General features: G+C 42.6%; 1 protein-coding gene across 2 annotated transcripts in view; it reads left to right on the top strand.

The window, feature by feature from the left end:
* Positions 1-14,269, top strand: part of LRIT1 (leucine rich repeat, Ig-like and transmembrane domains 1) — a 55,712-nt gene extending 41,443 nt beyond the window's left edge. The window contains exons 2-6 of one of the 2 annotated variants that reach the window (XM_005236750.3): positions 1,444-1,590; positions 2,324-2,451; positions 5,011-5,477; positions 8,722-9,027; positions 11,488-14,269. In XM_005236750.3, coding sequence (XP_005236807.2) covers positions 2,330-2,451; positions 5,011-5,477; positions 8,722-9,027; positions 11,488-12,470 — 1,878 coding nt within the window. In that variant the 5' untranslated portion in view covers positions 1,444-1,590; positions 2,324-2,329 and the 3' untranslated portion in view covers positions 12,471-14,269. Of the gene's footprint in view, positions 1-1,443; positions 1,591-2,195; positions 2,452-5,010; positions 5,478-8,721; positions 9,028-11,487 lie in introns of both variants that reach the window. The other variant, XM_027785722.2, reaches the window with a different exon arrangement.
* Positions 14,270-15,401: the final 1,132 nt, after the last annotated feature.

Genomic DNA, 15,401 nt, shown 5'->3' with positions numbered 1-15,401 from the left:
CTCTGGAGCTGGGGCTACTTCAGCCAGCTTATTCCATAGGGATTCTCCTTGCACAGGTGGACCCTCAGCCCAGGCAGGAGAGCAGGGGCAGTGGGGAAACAGTGGAGACGTGAAGGTAGTTACACCATGTAGCCTTCTGCATCCAGCTTGGCTGGGGAACTGGGCTCCCTGGATACCCTGTGTTGCCAACAGGAAAAGAAACCAGCTTCAGAAAGAGGCAGCTTACGTTGCCTGTATTACGCTTATTTTGGAATGTCCCGTGCATCCCGATAGCTACCGTGGAGTAGTCTTTTGTTAGGGATCTGAGATGGCTGCACAAGCGTGGAAGAGATTTGAGTTTTGAGGAGTAACATCCACAGAGCAGCTCTTCAAAACGTGTCTGTCTTTCATAGCACTCTCAGGTGGAAGCTTTGCATTTGAATGGTTTCTGGTGGGTTTTTTTTGTTTGGTTGGTTTTCGGGATTTTTTTAAGTTATTATTTTATTTATTTTTATTCACTAAAATGTCTTTTGGCCTATGCATAGGCCAAAATACTAGTATTTCTTCCCTGGCTTTGTGGCACTTCATATGATTTGATTCTCCTATGCACCTCCGTAGAAGGGCAGCTGTAGATAAAACCAGGCCTTTAAGAATGTGCAGAGCTGTAGTTTTCTCCAAGGGAAATATGAATTTAAATCCAAGAAAACCTAATTTTTAGATAAAACTTCGTGGTTGTAATTCCTTTCCCTGTCTTTTCTGAGCTTAGGTAAAGGAAAGGGGAACTGGGAAGCGACCAGTGCTGAAATGCCAACAGGATGCTGGGTGGTTTCTGCCTCAATCAGCCACATTTGATCCCACACTCCAATTTCTCTGGGTGGAGCAGATGGCAGAGTCCCTACTGCATTAACAGGGTCCAGGATTTTAGTAGAATTGATCATGTTTTACATTGCAGTGAAGCATCTGGGACTCTCCCCTGTAAAACCTGCTGGGCACTGTGGCTTTCCTGAGCTCCAAACTGGAAGAGAAATATTTTCCTAAAGCACCTTTGAAGGAGTAGTGGCTGGTCAGTGCTTTATCACTAGCTGTTGAGCTCCATTTAGTTACTCCTCATTTCTCTTCAAATTTAACTTGCATTTTCTGTTTTCTATCTGACACGGGTCATTTTTTCTGCCAAAGCTATAACATAGTGTGGCTGGGAACTGGGGGAGTAGCAATCTGATCGGGTTGAAAGTAATCACCTATTAGTTTCTCCAGAGCCTTTTACCTCTAACAGTGTGGTGCACATTTGTGGTGTGAGTGATTTATATACTTTCACATCAACAGAAAATAATAGTCTTTATAAACATGAGACGTCCTTGCTAGTAGGAATAGAATTCTGCTCCCATCTCAAATAGTGACTTCTCAAGCTTTATATTTGTGCATATATTTCAGCTCTACTTTTCTCACATGTGTTGTGTTCTTCAGAGTCAGATGAAGGTTGCTGAAAACATGGGTGCTCTCCATCAGCTTTGCAGTTATGGCTGCCTCTCTAATAGATGGGAAACAACTGTCTTCAACAGGAGTGGACAAAAATAATTTCACAGGCATCCCTGGGCTGTCCTTAAGACAGAGGTAAGCTTTTCTTAGCATTCCTGAAGCTGCCCCACAGCCCAGCATCAGGTAGTGCTCCCCAAAATGGTTCCTCATCTGGGCTTTGTTGTATTAGCAAGGCAGAGCACAGCGCTCAGTCCTGCAGGCATGTGCTGGCCCTGATATAAACTGAAATATGTGCATATTTACTGGGTTATTCGTTGTTTATTAGTATCAGGCATATTGCCAACAGTTCTGTAATTGCTTGATCAAACTAGGAGTTTTTAAAAGAAAATAAAGCCTTTTAATAGTATCACTATATATTTTTAGTGTTCTTGTATAGGAAGCTTATGTTCCATTAGCACAAGAAACTGTTTTTAAGTATTCCCAGTTCACTGTGAGGAAATAAATTATTGCTAATTCCTGGTCAGATAACAGTTATCTTGCCTGCAATACAGGTGCCCCAAAAGTATGTTTGCTTTTTTCCTTGCCCAAGAGCCACAGGTTGCCGGGGGAGAGTGTCTCGATGCTCCCTGAGGGAAGAAGTGCTGTCAGTATGGTTCCAGGAAGCAATAAGCACCTTCATGAAAATAACTCAAGTCCCCATCCTTAATCCCTGCCTATCCTTTTTTATCTGATGGACTCAGCGAGGGCTGGAAGATCACAGTGTGGCGGAAAACAAAAGGGAGTTAACAAGATGTGACCAGTCAATGGATAAAACAATAGGCAAAACCCTCCGCGTTGTCTAGTGCCCAGGTGTCCTTCCCATGCACAGGTAGCCATGTGGATCGTGGTGAGTTTGCTCTGCTGCTTCATGCTCGGAGGGCTGCCATGGGCAGGCGGCTCGTGCCCGTCGCAGTGCAGCTGCGCCTACCACAGCCTCAGCGAAGGGACGAAAGCCAGGTATGCCGATGCTCTCCCCGGGGGGGTTGCCGCTCTTTCGCTGGGTGTCGGGGATTTTATTTCTTCTTCTCTGTAAGGAGGCTTGGAAGGGAAAATATTGCGTCCAGACTTTGCGTCCATTATTTTTCCAGTCGCTTTGCACTCTAGCTTTATTTGCAGAGGATTAGCTTCTGAAAACACAGTAAGCTGATTTCAGAGAAAGCGTTTGGGTATCTCCTCTGTGAGGACAGAAGTGACATAAGTACTGCTGGTGCAACGGCAACAAGGAAATAAAATTTAAACATCTTTTTTTTACCATTATGCTGAAAATGCTAGTTTTAAAAGGCTTTATTCTGCTCTGCTGGTTTGTTTCTAAAATGTAACTAGATTTGGTTTATTTTGTTGTACCAAAACCTGCAATTCCATTTACTTAAAAAATCCTTTAGTTGGAGATTTTAGGCAAAGCAATATACTCTAGATGAAAATGAACCAAAAAAAAGATAAATGATAATAACAATAAAAATAAAATAAGATAATGTTCAGACTGGAAACTTACAGTTTAAAAAAGAAGACAGGACCAGAAGGACATCCATTTTTGAATGCAGTGCTCTTGTACATACATTTCTCTGGAGGACTGTAATAAAAGTCTTTCTGAAAGATAATCACAAAGTAAATGATTTGAATTAATGAAATACAGGCTACATTTTTATAAGTTGTGGTTCACAGCAGAGGAGATTTTGTGACAGAGATACAATATTTGCAAAATCCTTTGGAAAAAAAATTTCTAGACAAGACCACAATACCGAAATGAAAGGCTGTCCCCTGTATTCTGGATTCCCATTAAATAGATCCACTTTCTTATCTCTTTTATGGTGCTATAGATTTAAGACTTGAAACTTTCCCAGTAAGAAGCGTGATAGAGACACAAGTAGTCTGCAATTGTTAAAAGCGAATGCAATCATGGGACAGCCAGTTATTGCTCCATAAATGTCACAGTTCCCAGGTGAATTTCTTCTCAGTGACTTGAAAAAGCTTTAGTGTGTTTTGGTAAGATACCCAATAAAGGAAATGTCTGTTAGACCCTTAAGGAACAAAATGTCACCTTTTTTTCTGCATTATGATTTGTATTTCTCACTAGTAGAAGATTATCCCATAGATTAAATGTTTAGTGCTCACTGACATAGTTTAGGGACACTATGAGAAGAACTGTTTTACTGTCATAGTGTCTCTGTTATCAAACATTTTGCCTCGTGCCTATGCAAACGAACAAACAGAAGTTTATTGAAAGAGGATTTCTGGATTTTTCGTATTTGATCAATTATTTTTTTCTTCAAAATCTCAATTTTCAGCTGAGGGTGGGCAGAATTTAATGCCATAATAAAAGTGCTGGATGACAGTAATGTACCAGGCTTTGATTATAAATTGACAATTTAACTGTAGGCTCGAGTAACATTTAACTCCAGGAAACTTGCATGAGCAGTTCAGCCATGTTATTTGTGTGTGTTAGTAGGGGAATAATTGCTTTCAGCCAAACTCAATCTAGTTTTGGCAGCTTTGTAATATTCTGCTTATCACCCAGGCAGTGTGATAAGAAAACGTTACTTGACTGATCACATTACATTGCTTGCGGTATCTAGTTTAGCATGTGGAGTGGGACATGCCTATCTAACCTGTTACCTTTGCAAGGTGGCTTTGTATTTTGTTAAGAACTTGCCTTTCTTTCCTTGCTGATAGGCAAATTAAAGTGTATTCTGAGAGACCTATTTTGTCTCCCTTCATTCCTCATCGCTATCTACAATCCCACACCTTGACAAAGTCAAAATCACAATTTTTTGTATGAAGGCTGTGAAAATGCAGCATGGGGTTTTCATGATTTGATCTCTAGAGATTAGAAATGGGAAGGAATGATCAAGACACATAAATCTGCCTTGCTTTTAGTATAGCATTTTCCAAAGAGTTAATTTTCTGCACTTTCACTCTCATAACTGCACATGCCTGCAGTGCAGTGGCTGCTACCGGCTGCACACACCTTCCCGACTATTTCACAGTAAAGCAAAGCTTGCTGTGGTGTAATTCCAGTGAGTTGTGAGCTGACTTTCTTATCCTCATTTCACGACCCAAACATCCTGTGCCATATTTAATCTGTATGATTTCCTGCCATCCCACATGTCAGTAAGGCTTCTTTTCTTACATCTTTTTTTGTTCAATTTATGGATCATTTTGTTTTAGCATGCACTAGAATCCTGCTATGCGTGAATGCTGTCATTGTTGTCTATCATAAGTACTCTAAAAAAAAACCTGAATGAAAAATAAAAGCAGGAACACTATATGGGCCAGAGTCAGACTCCCACCCCTCCAGGAGGGGCACAACACTGCAATCTCTGCAGTCAAAAGGTACATATGGATTAATGCAAGTTGATGTACTGATGGTGAAGATGTAGAGATCAGCAGCAAGTAAGAAAAAACAAGAAGGAATCTGGTGAAAAAAGAAAGATGGATCAAAATCCTGCATTAAAGTAAAGTTTCAAAACCTTCTTAAAATACAGGAAAGTGACATCTGTGTTTGTGTTTCCCCAACAGGACAGTGCTGTGTAACGACCCGGAGATGACTCTCACTCCTGTGAACATCCCTGTAGATACGTCCAAGCTTCGGATAGAAAAGACAGCCATCCGCAGGGTGCCAGGAGAGGCTTTCCACATGCTCCACAACCTGGAGTACCTCTGGATGCCCTATAACTCCCTGGCCAGCCTCAGTGGGATCACCTTCAAGGGCCTTCGTCGTTTGCAGGAGCTGAGGCTGGATGGGAATGACTTAATATCATTCCCCTGGGAAACCCTGGTTGACATGCCACAGCTAAGGCTTCTGGATTTACACAACAACGAACTTACCTCAATCCCTCCAGATGCTGCTCGTTATGTCAAGAATGTCACATACCTGGACCTCTCTAGCAATAAGCTGATGACTCTTCCTCAGGCTCTTATTGCCACCTGGGCCAACCTCCAGGCTGTTCCTTACTTCCCCAACGATAACTCCAAGATCATCCTAGGTAAGAGAAGCTCCTGTCTTTTTGCAGGGGGCACAAATTTCAAGAGCTCTGCATCTTACTGCAGTATTTTCACCCCCTGTGGTTACTACAGCAAGTACACTGCTGTGTACAATTTAATACCCCATATAAAGTGTGCAAATTCATTTACATAATTAACAAACTCACCTCAGGCTCCTCACACCCGGCTTATTACACCATGACCTTCATCACTTGCTTGAATCTTTGTAACACAAAACTGGTGACTCTTGCTCAAACTCTTTATTTATTGACATTGCCACTTTTGACAGAAATGCAAATATGATTAGAGCTCCCCATCATTCACGTGTTCGTCTCTAATAACAGTTACTATGGAATCGACCCATTTTAAGCAGCATTAAATAAGAAGATGGACATTTATTATGTCCAAAGAGGAATACAGCCATCACTGAGCATAACATCTGGGTCAGGACTGCCAGTTTGTCTCTTTCCAGAGCTGTGTTTATCTGTTTACACAGAATTAAACCCTAGTCTCCCCACAGCCACCAAGACAGTGCTGCCTTTAAGGGCAGCTATAAAATTACAAGAATCTACCTTTTGGTGACAATTCTGGGCTCCTCAGAAGTATGGCTTTGAGGCAATTGTTCATTTTTATATCAGAGGGCATGTTACAGATGAATCCTCTTGGCTGAGTGTCCCCAGATGAGGTTTCAAGTACATTTACTAGTTCAGGGGCTTACTACTCAGCCTTTTAGCCATCGTGCAGCGGTTCCACTCTACAGCAGGTTGGCGACTGTTCAGAATTGTTGCCATCTGCTGTCTTCACTTGCTATGAGCTGACCCAGCTCCACTGGCTGTGTTTGATGCGTGGGGTGTGTGCATTTGCATGTACTGCCTCTACAGCCACAAATGTGAGTTCAGGCACTTGCTGATAATCTTGTCAGAAATATTGCAAGTTGTCTCTCATTCTGGGGAGTTCCTGCTGCTCTTTGTTCTCTGGATAAATTTAGTGGGGTAACGTTTTTAAAACCAGATTGCAGTGGAAACAGACACAAGACTTTAACAAGATTCAAAATGGCACCTACAAAGCTTTTAGTGTCCTTTGCAGATGTTGTTTAAGGTTTCATTAGCATCAGGAGAGGAGCAGGTGTTTCATCATCTCCTTTCGCCAGATGTGGTATCAAGTTCTTTAAGCCAATGCTAGCTGTTTGGGATTGCCCGTTTCATTTGTGGCGTAACAAGACACCGCCTGGACCATACGCTTTTCTTTCTTTATGTTTTACAGTCAAGTCACATGTAAAAATGTTATTCCATTCAATATAGATTAGGAGAGTATTTTGTTGAGAAGAACAGATCACGCCTTGATGCTCATGGCCAACCTGAGTGTTTATGTAGCCAGCTGTGCACAGATTGCTTGTGCCAGAATCCTAAAAAATTCATGTAGGCAAATGAGTATAATGCTAAGATTAATACGGTAATATATAGATAGTCCAGCTCCTAGATCCTATCTTGCTAACACCCACAGGAACCAGGTATATGAAAAGCATGTCCCTCGCAGGAGAAGACTGGGAGAACACAGCTGCACGTTTCTGTTTCACTTTCCTCATGACTGTTTCTCATGAAGGCATTAAAAAATCCATGAATAATAAAGAGTCCTATCTACAGTGCATCATTGTGACTCTTCTTCAGAACCCTTGCTTGTAGATGACTTGAAAAAGAAGCACTTCCAGTGGTAGCTCACTGGCTGATAGTCTGTGCCAAGGCTGTGAGCTTTTGCACATGAGGATTACCCACATGAGCCTACAGGATGGTGCTGTGCAGGGCAGCAAAGGGCTCACTGTGGCTTTGGGGGTGCCATGGCATCAACTGGAGCTGGGGTACCTGCCAAGGAGTCTGGAATAAATTGTTATGCAGTGCATGAAGTCAGAAGTAAGCTGCTAGGAAAAGTGCCATAAAACAACAAAGCCAAGCTGACCTTTCATTCTTTACTTAGTCCCCATAACTTTTATATATCAATTTATAGGAAGTGCCCTCCCACTAAGCCCACCACTTTCGGATTCCCTTCCAAGCCCAGTGAAGATGGCATGCAATGGCCTCAGAAGTTTTTCAGCAGAATCTTTAGAACAGTTTATCTGAAGCCTCTAGGGCTTTTGGTTGACCCTGTGTTTCTGTTGACTCTAGCAAATTCAAGCAGCCCCTTGATGCTCATAGAGCCTTGTGTTGCATCATCTGTGCTTGTGTCAAAACTTGGTTCTTGCCAGAAAGCCACTGCTTGCATGTATTCTGCTAGCTAAAGCTGTTAGAGACCATAAACTGTCCATTGGACAGGTGAATCTGGATATTTGTAAGTAGGATGACACAGATTTAGTCAAAATTCATCACCTTCTGTTCATGGATATGCATTGCTCTAGTTCCAATTTTGCTTATTTGGTATCATCTTCACAGGTCTATTTTTAATAGAGTAACGTCTCGTTTTTTTGAATTTGAGTTCAGTAGGTACACACTCGGAGAGCAGGAAAAAGAAAAAGAGAAGCGTTCTGAGACTCTGAAATGGGAGGGTATTCTTCCATGTACTCCTTTCTATGTGCATATTCTTAATATAGTTAATGTCTGATTATGTTCTTTTATATACCATAACATGTATATTCTTCAATTTAATCCTTAAAACTGTTCTTTCATCTTATCAAGTGTAAATTAACATTTCAGGAAAAACAGCTGATTACTAAATAATGAAAATAAATTAGAATAAGAAGGCTGGAAGAGGGCTCTTACAGTCAAGTAGGACCTATTGTGAGCCTGACAGCTGGCATGAGAATCTGTCCAATATTTTAATAATCTGCAGTGAGAAGAAAACAAAACAAACCAGCCCTCCCCCATGGCTACTTTTTATTTTCCATCCTGGAACCGTATGTGTTTATAATAACTTCTTTTTCTTCTTTACATGCACAAATAGTGTTTTTCATGATGTGCATAATCCTGCTTTGAATTTAAAGAATATGATTTCAGCTCTGGGTTTTGAGATACTTTAGCAAGCTGTATTTATTCCCGTCTACTAACTGGCAAACATATGAACGATCAAGCTCAGTCACCAGCATCAAGGGGCTGTTGGAACATCTCCCCGACCCCTGTGCCCCTGCACACGCACAGGCAGCCCTTGCAGGGCAGGTGAGGAGTCTATCACAGTTTGTCCTGCTGACGAATAGAAACAAAAGTGGCAGAAACAAAAGATGCTGTCGGAGTCACTTAATGCTCTGATTTATTTTGACAGGCTTGCAAGACAATCCTTGGGTATGTGACTGCAGTCTGTACGAAATGGTCCATTTCCTAAATTTCCAGTCTCCTAACATAGCATTCATTGAGCCCAGGCTGAAATGCTTCACGCCCCGGAGCCTTGCAGGAGTCTTCTTCAGCCAAGTCGAGCTAAGGAAGTGTCAAAGCCCCGTTGTACATACGTCTGTAGCCAAAGTAAAGACCATCCTGGGCAGCACTGTGCTGCTGCGATGTGGGACAACAGGGGTGCCCATTCCGGAGCTCAGCTGGAGAAGAGCTGATGGTGCTCAACTAAATGGCACAGGTGGGTTTGGTTTAAGCTTTTCTCTTACACGTGGAATGAGTGAGGCAGACCTGCACCTTTATTTTCTACAGACTGTCGGAAGCAAATGGAAGCTTCTGTGACAGTACATCCTTCCCACTGATAAAACACCCCAAAAATAGAAAGGGGTGCAAAATTAAGATTCACTGTAATTCACAATAGTATCGTGTGTGATTCACTATTGCACTGTGATTTTCTATACAGTATAAAATCACTTACATGTTGATATCATCAGGTAAATGTATACTATCATGTAAAAAGTTGGGTTTGCTTTGTTTCATAACAATTGTGGTGGTGAAGTCAAGTGGTTTTCTGCAAATCTGTTGGAGCTGAAGAAATGAAATATGTCCAGCTGTAGCAAAAGTCTCTGTTTTAAGTTAGCCAGTTAGTTATTTAGTCACTGGAAAGGCTTCCCACTGAATTATTTTATGGGTCTTTGAGACTAGTGATGCGTTGCTGTTAATCGGTTAGTAACCATCTCTGGCAGAGAGGTGTCTGATGTGAATTCAGCAGCGGTTCCAATCTGCTGTGACAAAGAAAGAAGAGGTTGCAGAGGCAACATTACCGATACGTTAAAAGAGAAAAAAGTCACTAAACTGCTAAAGGATGCAAATGGTTCATTTCTGATGGATTGCCAAGGTCTCTTGGGAAAATGCTCTGTGGGAGAAACACTTGACAGGTGCCTCCTCTGTGCTCACCCTTCTTGTGGGGGGAGCTTTCAAACAGCCACTGTTTTTGTGACTGATCATGTTTTCGTTTCCATTCACAAGAATGGATGGACCTAAAATTGCAATGTTGGTCCTTTAATGTGTGGGGAATTTAGGGAAGAAACCTTTGCTGCACTCAGGGCAATCATCCTTAGATTTTTACCCTCGAGGTTTTAGGTCAGGACCTGAACCTTCATCCCTCCAACCTCCCCTGAATGCTACTGTACCTCAGCCCTGGCCCTGACTTTCATGGATAGGTCTAAACTCAGCAGATAACTTGCTAAGGATGGGGTCTAATCTTCACAGGGTTATAGGGCTCCTCAGTGCACAGAAAGAGGGGAGAGAGCATTTTTTTTCTTTCACAGCAGTAGAACTGCATGTAATAAATATCTTTTTTTGGATCTGCACAAGTCATTGCTCTGTTGTACATGACATGCAGGATGGAGCAGAGCTGCTCCTCATAATGATAATGTCTACCCATCATGCTGTGAACGTCCCACCTACACTTGAAAGAGAGCCACAACAGAAAAATAAAACAGAGAATGCTTTCCTGAAAGCTTAGGTTGAATTTACTTTGAGCTACAATTGAGAATGATGTATTTTGTGCCCCATTAAATCAGACTTTAGTGCCTTTCAATAGAAAGTTTGCTGAAAAAGTACATTATTTCAGCTTTTGTGTCAATTCTGTAATGACTGTTTGAAATGTTGGTGTTCTGAATAGAAAGGAGTGAGAAATAGCCCACAGTCTGTATGTACGTGGAAGCGTCATAGGAAGACCTGTAGCTTTATGTTTTTTAATATACCCATTCAGTAAATAACTAAAATGAAAAAGTAACTCCTAATGTTATTGTATTTTACTGCCATTGGAATGTGCCCTGGTTGACAGGGCTGGATCCTCCCCATGAGGGCTTGGGAGAAGGGTGCATTCTGCCTTACCTTTGCTTTTCACACATCTCCCTGGTTTACCTTTCAATGGGAAAAGGCAGAGTTAGTACGTGCTCATCCTAAGGAGGCTGGTTAAATAATGAAGAGGGTGCTTTACCCTTCTGCATGGTCCCTGCTCTTTTTTTCTGCACAAATAGAAAAAGGCAAAAAAAGCTGGTTTTAGACTCCTGGTAAGCCAAGTGAGAAAACCGACTCTCAGCTGTGTATATATTGCCCAGTCGTAAGTGCTCGGACTTCCCTCTGTTTGGCTCAACATAAAAACCTGCACTAATTTAGCAGTAAAAGGGATATTGTTTTTCAGCTGGTTTTCTCCGTATACTCTAGGCTAGTCCATATATGGTTTTTAGAAGAAAATCTTGCTGCTTGTATTCTCTGTCACTCAGAGGACTGCGTCTAATGTTCATATAGGTCGCATTACCACCTGCTCCTTCCACCCTTTTAAGTATTGTACCTGCATAAGAGCTTTTAAGCTTTTTTCTTTTTTTTTTTTTAAATAAATAGAACTTTCCTTTTTTTTGTTCTCAAACTGCATCAATTTGGAGGAAATGGCATCAAATGCTTCACAACATCTCTTCGGTCTTAAGCAGTGTAAATCCCAGCGTAACCTAATTTTAGTGTTACTGTCTTTTTCTTGGATTTACTTTGATTTTGTAATGTTGGTGGCAAAAAGAAATGATGACTCTATTGTATCAAGCAGACATTTGGCAGATCGAATCCTATTATTTTACAAAACATGTTATTAATTCTATTGATTATTGCCTATTTATTTTATATTATTCCTTCCTTTCAGTTCACCAAGAGATTTCTAGTGATGGGATGAGCTGGTCTATTCTGGGCCTGCCTGTAGTCTCTTATCTTGACTCTGGAGAGTACATCTGTAAAGCAAAGAATTTTCTGGGGGCAACAGAGGCGTTCATATCGCTCATCATCACAGACTCAGAAAGCACGGATGACCCCAACTCTAACGCCAAAGGGGCATGGAGTGGGAAGGCAAGTGGGATGGAAGCAGCTGCCTACAATGACAAGCTAGTGGCAAGGTACGTTATCACCACCTCCACCATGCCTACCCTGGGGGCTGGAGGGGGCACTGGAGATGGCCTCCTCCTCCCAGATGTGGCACAAGATAATCCCAGAAACCTACTGGTGAGCCCACCTACTGGTCAGCAGGAGCCAGAGCGAATGGTGAGGTCTGTCAGGGTGATAGGAGACACTGACCAGAGCATCACCCTGGCCTGGAAGGCGCCTCTGACAAAGAACACGACGGTGTTCAGTGTCCTCTATGCCATCTTTGGAGAGAGAGACATGCGGCGGATCAACGTGGAGCCAGGGAAAACCAAGGTCACCCTCTATGGGCTGCTGCCAAAGACCAAATACATCGCCTGTGTCTGCGTGAAAGGGCTGATCCCCAGGAAAGAGCAATGCATCATATTTTCAACAGATGAAGTTGCCAGCGCAGGAGGGACCCAGAAGCTCATCAATGTGGTTGTCATCAGCGTGGCCTGTGTCATTGCTGTTCCTCTGACGCTGGTGGTCTGCTGTGGAGCCCTGAAAAGGCGCTGCAAAAAATGCTTTGTGCGGAAACCCAAGGAAATTCAGGAGTCTTACGTCACCTTTGAAAGCCTGCCTCCTGGAGCCAAGGCGAAAGGCGTGGAAGGAGAATACTTGACTAGACACACCCCCGATGAGTCGAACAGGCTGCTGTCTGCCCGATCCAGCGTGGACTCGGAAGCAATACCAAAGATGGAGGAGCAACCTAATGAATACTTTTGCTGATAATAACTAGGCTGATTGTCGGCTTGCTCACACGGCTGTATATACACTCTCTGGTCCAGAACTGCAGGCCACCTTGTCAATGCTTCTGTCGCCAACACATTCTGAAGGACTATGCAAGAGGGTAGTTGGTGCCCAAGCTTTACAGAAACATGTTGCTCATCCCACTTGGGGTTTGCTGTTTTGTACCCAGGCAAAAGCTTCTGTGATAATGGCCTCGTTCTCCTGGACCACTTTTATTTTCGTAAAATGAAGCGTGCACACTGAGTGTGAGGACATTAAGTGACATTTCTGAGCGCGCTGTGCTTGGTGCTTAGTACCTGCTCTGTAATACACAAAGTATTTTATTCTCTTTTGATGTACTTTTGGTTAACAAACAGGGGAGTGTTTAGTAATTTTAATATATATACCTATGAAGGTGGAGATTGAGAGTCTTACCTTTTACATCCCCCATGTTTGCATGAAACATGCAGCTCGCTGCATAATAGATCACTGAACACAGCTGTACAGCACCCCTTTCTAGTATGTCCAGCGTAATAAGAGCTCTGTGCTCTGAATTCAGAGAAATGTGCAAAGAAGGTGGAAATCAAGAGGTAAACCCCAATCCACTCCTAAGAATAACTAATAGAGAGCGTTTTGTGATTGCATTCTGGCCCTAAACACCGTTAAGATTTCTTGAACAACAGTACTGCAGAGGTCTTTCAGTATCAGTCCTAGCTGGCATTTTGTAGCTGTATTGTAATTAGTAGAGTATGTTTTATATCAGCTGTGCTAGTTAAAATCATACAATAGGCTACTCTGCAAACTGTGTGGCGTTGTAATGCTTTGTAGTCACACTGAAAAACTTAAATTAGTTCTGCAAAACCCTCCCAGAGCAGCCCTGTCATTGCTGCCGGCTCTCCTGACAAAACTGGTGGCGAAGACCAGAGGGCTCAGCCAGGCATTTGTGGTTAGGTCATGAAAATACCTTGCTCCATGCGGAGCAGGGGTATGTGATGTGGTGGTAGATCGCTGGCCAGGCACACATCAGTCATACTTTCACCATGGAGTCAGCAGTGGCAGAGGCTCAGTGTGGACTTTTGGGTTTCAAACTTTTTACAAGTTCAAGAACCCTGAAAAAACCCCGTCTAATATTCATCTAAGTGTACTTTCATTGTCCGGGTGAGCTAATCAGTTATATTAAGTCCTGCAGCTCCACTTGAATTTGGATCTGAGTGCTTACCACAATGCACGTCCCAGTCACATAATTTTCCACTCCAGTCCCTTGTGTATTAGTACTGTATATAAAGTTTTTCTCTTTGTAACAAATATTCTTCATGAAGAAAATGTTCTGCCAAATGTTGAATGGGAGGGATCCAGGCAAGTTGAAATGAAAACTGGTAAAGCTTGCTGAATTGTTTTGAAATGTGTATTTGTAAATTTATTGGAAGGATGTCAACACACATTCTGGATCTGTATGTGCAGTGGGGGTTAACAAAACTCACTGGTTGGAATGGAGCCCTCTATGGATTTTGCAAGTCCTCCTTGTACAGAAGGGTTTCAGTTATGTCAGATTACTTGGCCTGGTGGAGAAAGCAAGTCATTTGATCTCAACAAATACTAGCAACAGGTGACACATTACAATAATTTCTGATAGGACTCCCTGTATTCCTTACATTAATGATAAAGAACTTCTCTTATATTGGGAGAATTTGTCAATCTCTGTATGAAATAATGCATGCTACTTCTGTCACTGGACTGCATAGATCTTTAGGTTTACAAATAACATTTACAAATAAAATTATGTCTTTTATTACAACAGATTAATTGATCAAATATGTAGTATGTAATAGATCTATTGCTTATTTATACAGTTGCATTTCCCAGGATTATTTTTAGAGTCTTGCTCCAAGGTAGAACCCCCCCCGAAATTCTTCCAGTAGCAGGTTTTGGGATTAGTTGCAAGGATTGCTGTATTATTGAGCTTGATTCCTGCCTACATCTGCAGCGCAATCACCGGGCTGTGCAGAAATCTGCCTGACTTGGCCCTGGATGGATAAGTTAGCCCTGAAGAATCCAGGCTGTCCCGAAGTTCTCCTGTTGTTGATGGAGTGGACATACTGCCCAAGGACTTTCCTGTAAGTCAGGTTTGCAGGAGCTGACTGGGAACGAGAGGTATGTACCTTTTGGCTCCCTGGAGGCACGAGCTGGGTGATTTGCCACCTCCAGCCCTGGTGAGGAGCAGCTCTCACCCGCTGTCGGTGCGTGCTCCGCCACACGCTCTGTGAGCCGGCAATGGAAAGGCACGGGCTGGGCCAGCACTTTGCTTGTGAGGGAGCATGGAGAGGGCATCCTGTGACATTCGCTGTGGATGTGTTAGGTTTTACAGAGCCTATTGGATAGTTTTTGCACTCTGAATAAATAGTGATCCCAAATAGGACAAACATGATTTTTCTTTTCTATCTCCTATGGCTTTTCTCACTGACTCATAGGTGAGGCATCACAGCTCAGCGTCTCAACTGCTGCTGCTCCAAAACAAGCCTCTCTACTGCACCGGTGGGTCACACAAGACAGGCTGTAGATAGAATCTTGTGTAAGCTCTGTGTCGCCCGGTGTTGGTCAGAAGAAAACCCCTGTACTTGCCAAACTGCAGGTGAAATGTCAAACCATTAAGTAAACTGATTTGCTGCGGAGTGTGACTTCAAGGCTCTGGGTCAGATTTTTCAGTGGTATGGAGGCAGGTAAAGGCAAATACCTCACTGGATTATTTTTTTTTGTTTGTGGATATTTTAACTGAAGAGGTGTTAGGCACCTGGTTTCAGCAGGGTTAGCTCAGGCCAGCTTCCCTCTCTGGTTGTAAGATACGTTGCTCAGAGTTCAGGCAAGGAGAATATTCATGCCTGGAAACAGTTTCTTACTCAGGTAAAGTCAATCCTTGGACAGACATGTGCTGTA

This window comes from Falco peregrinus, chromosome 1 (genome assembly GCF_023634155.1).
Source record: "Falco peregrinus isolate bFalPer1 chromosome 1, bFalPer1.pri, whole genome shotgun sequence".
Classification (NCBI taxonomy): Eukaryota; Metazoa; Chordata; class Aves; order Falconiformes; family Falconidae; genus Falco; species Falco peregrinus.
This window is presented reverse-complemented; position numbering and strand designations above follow the sequence as displayed.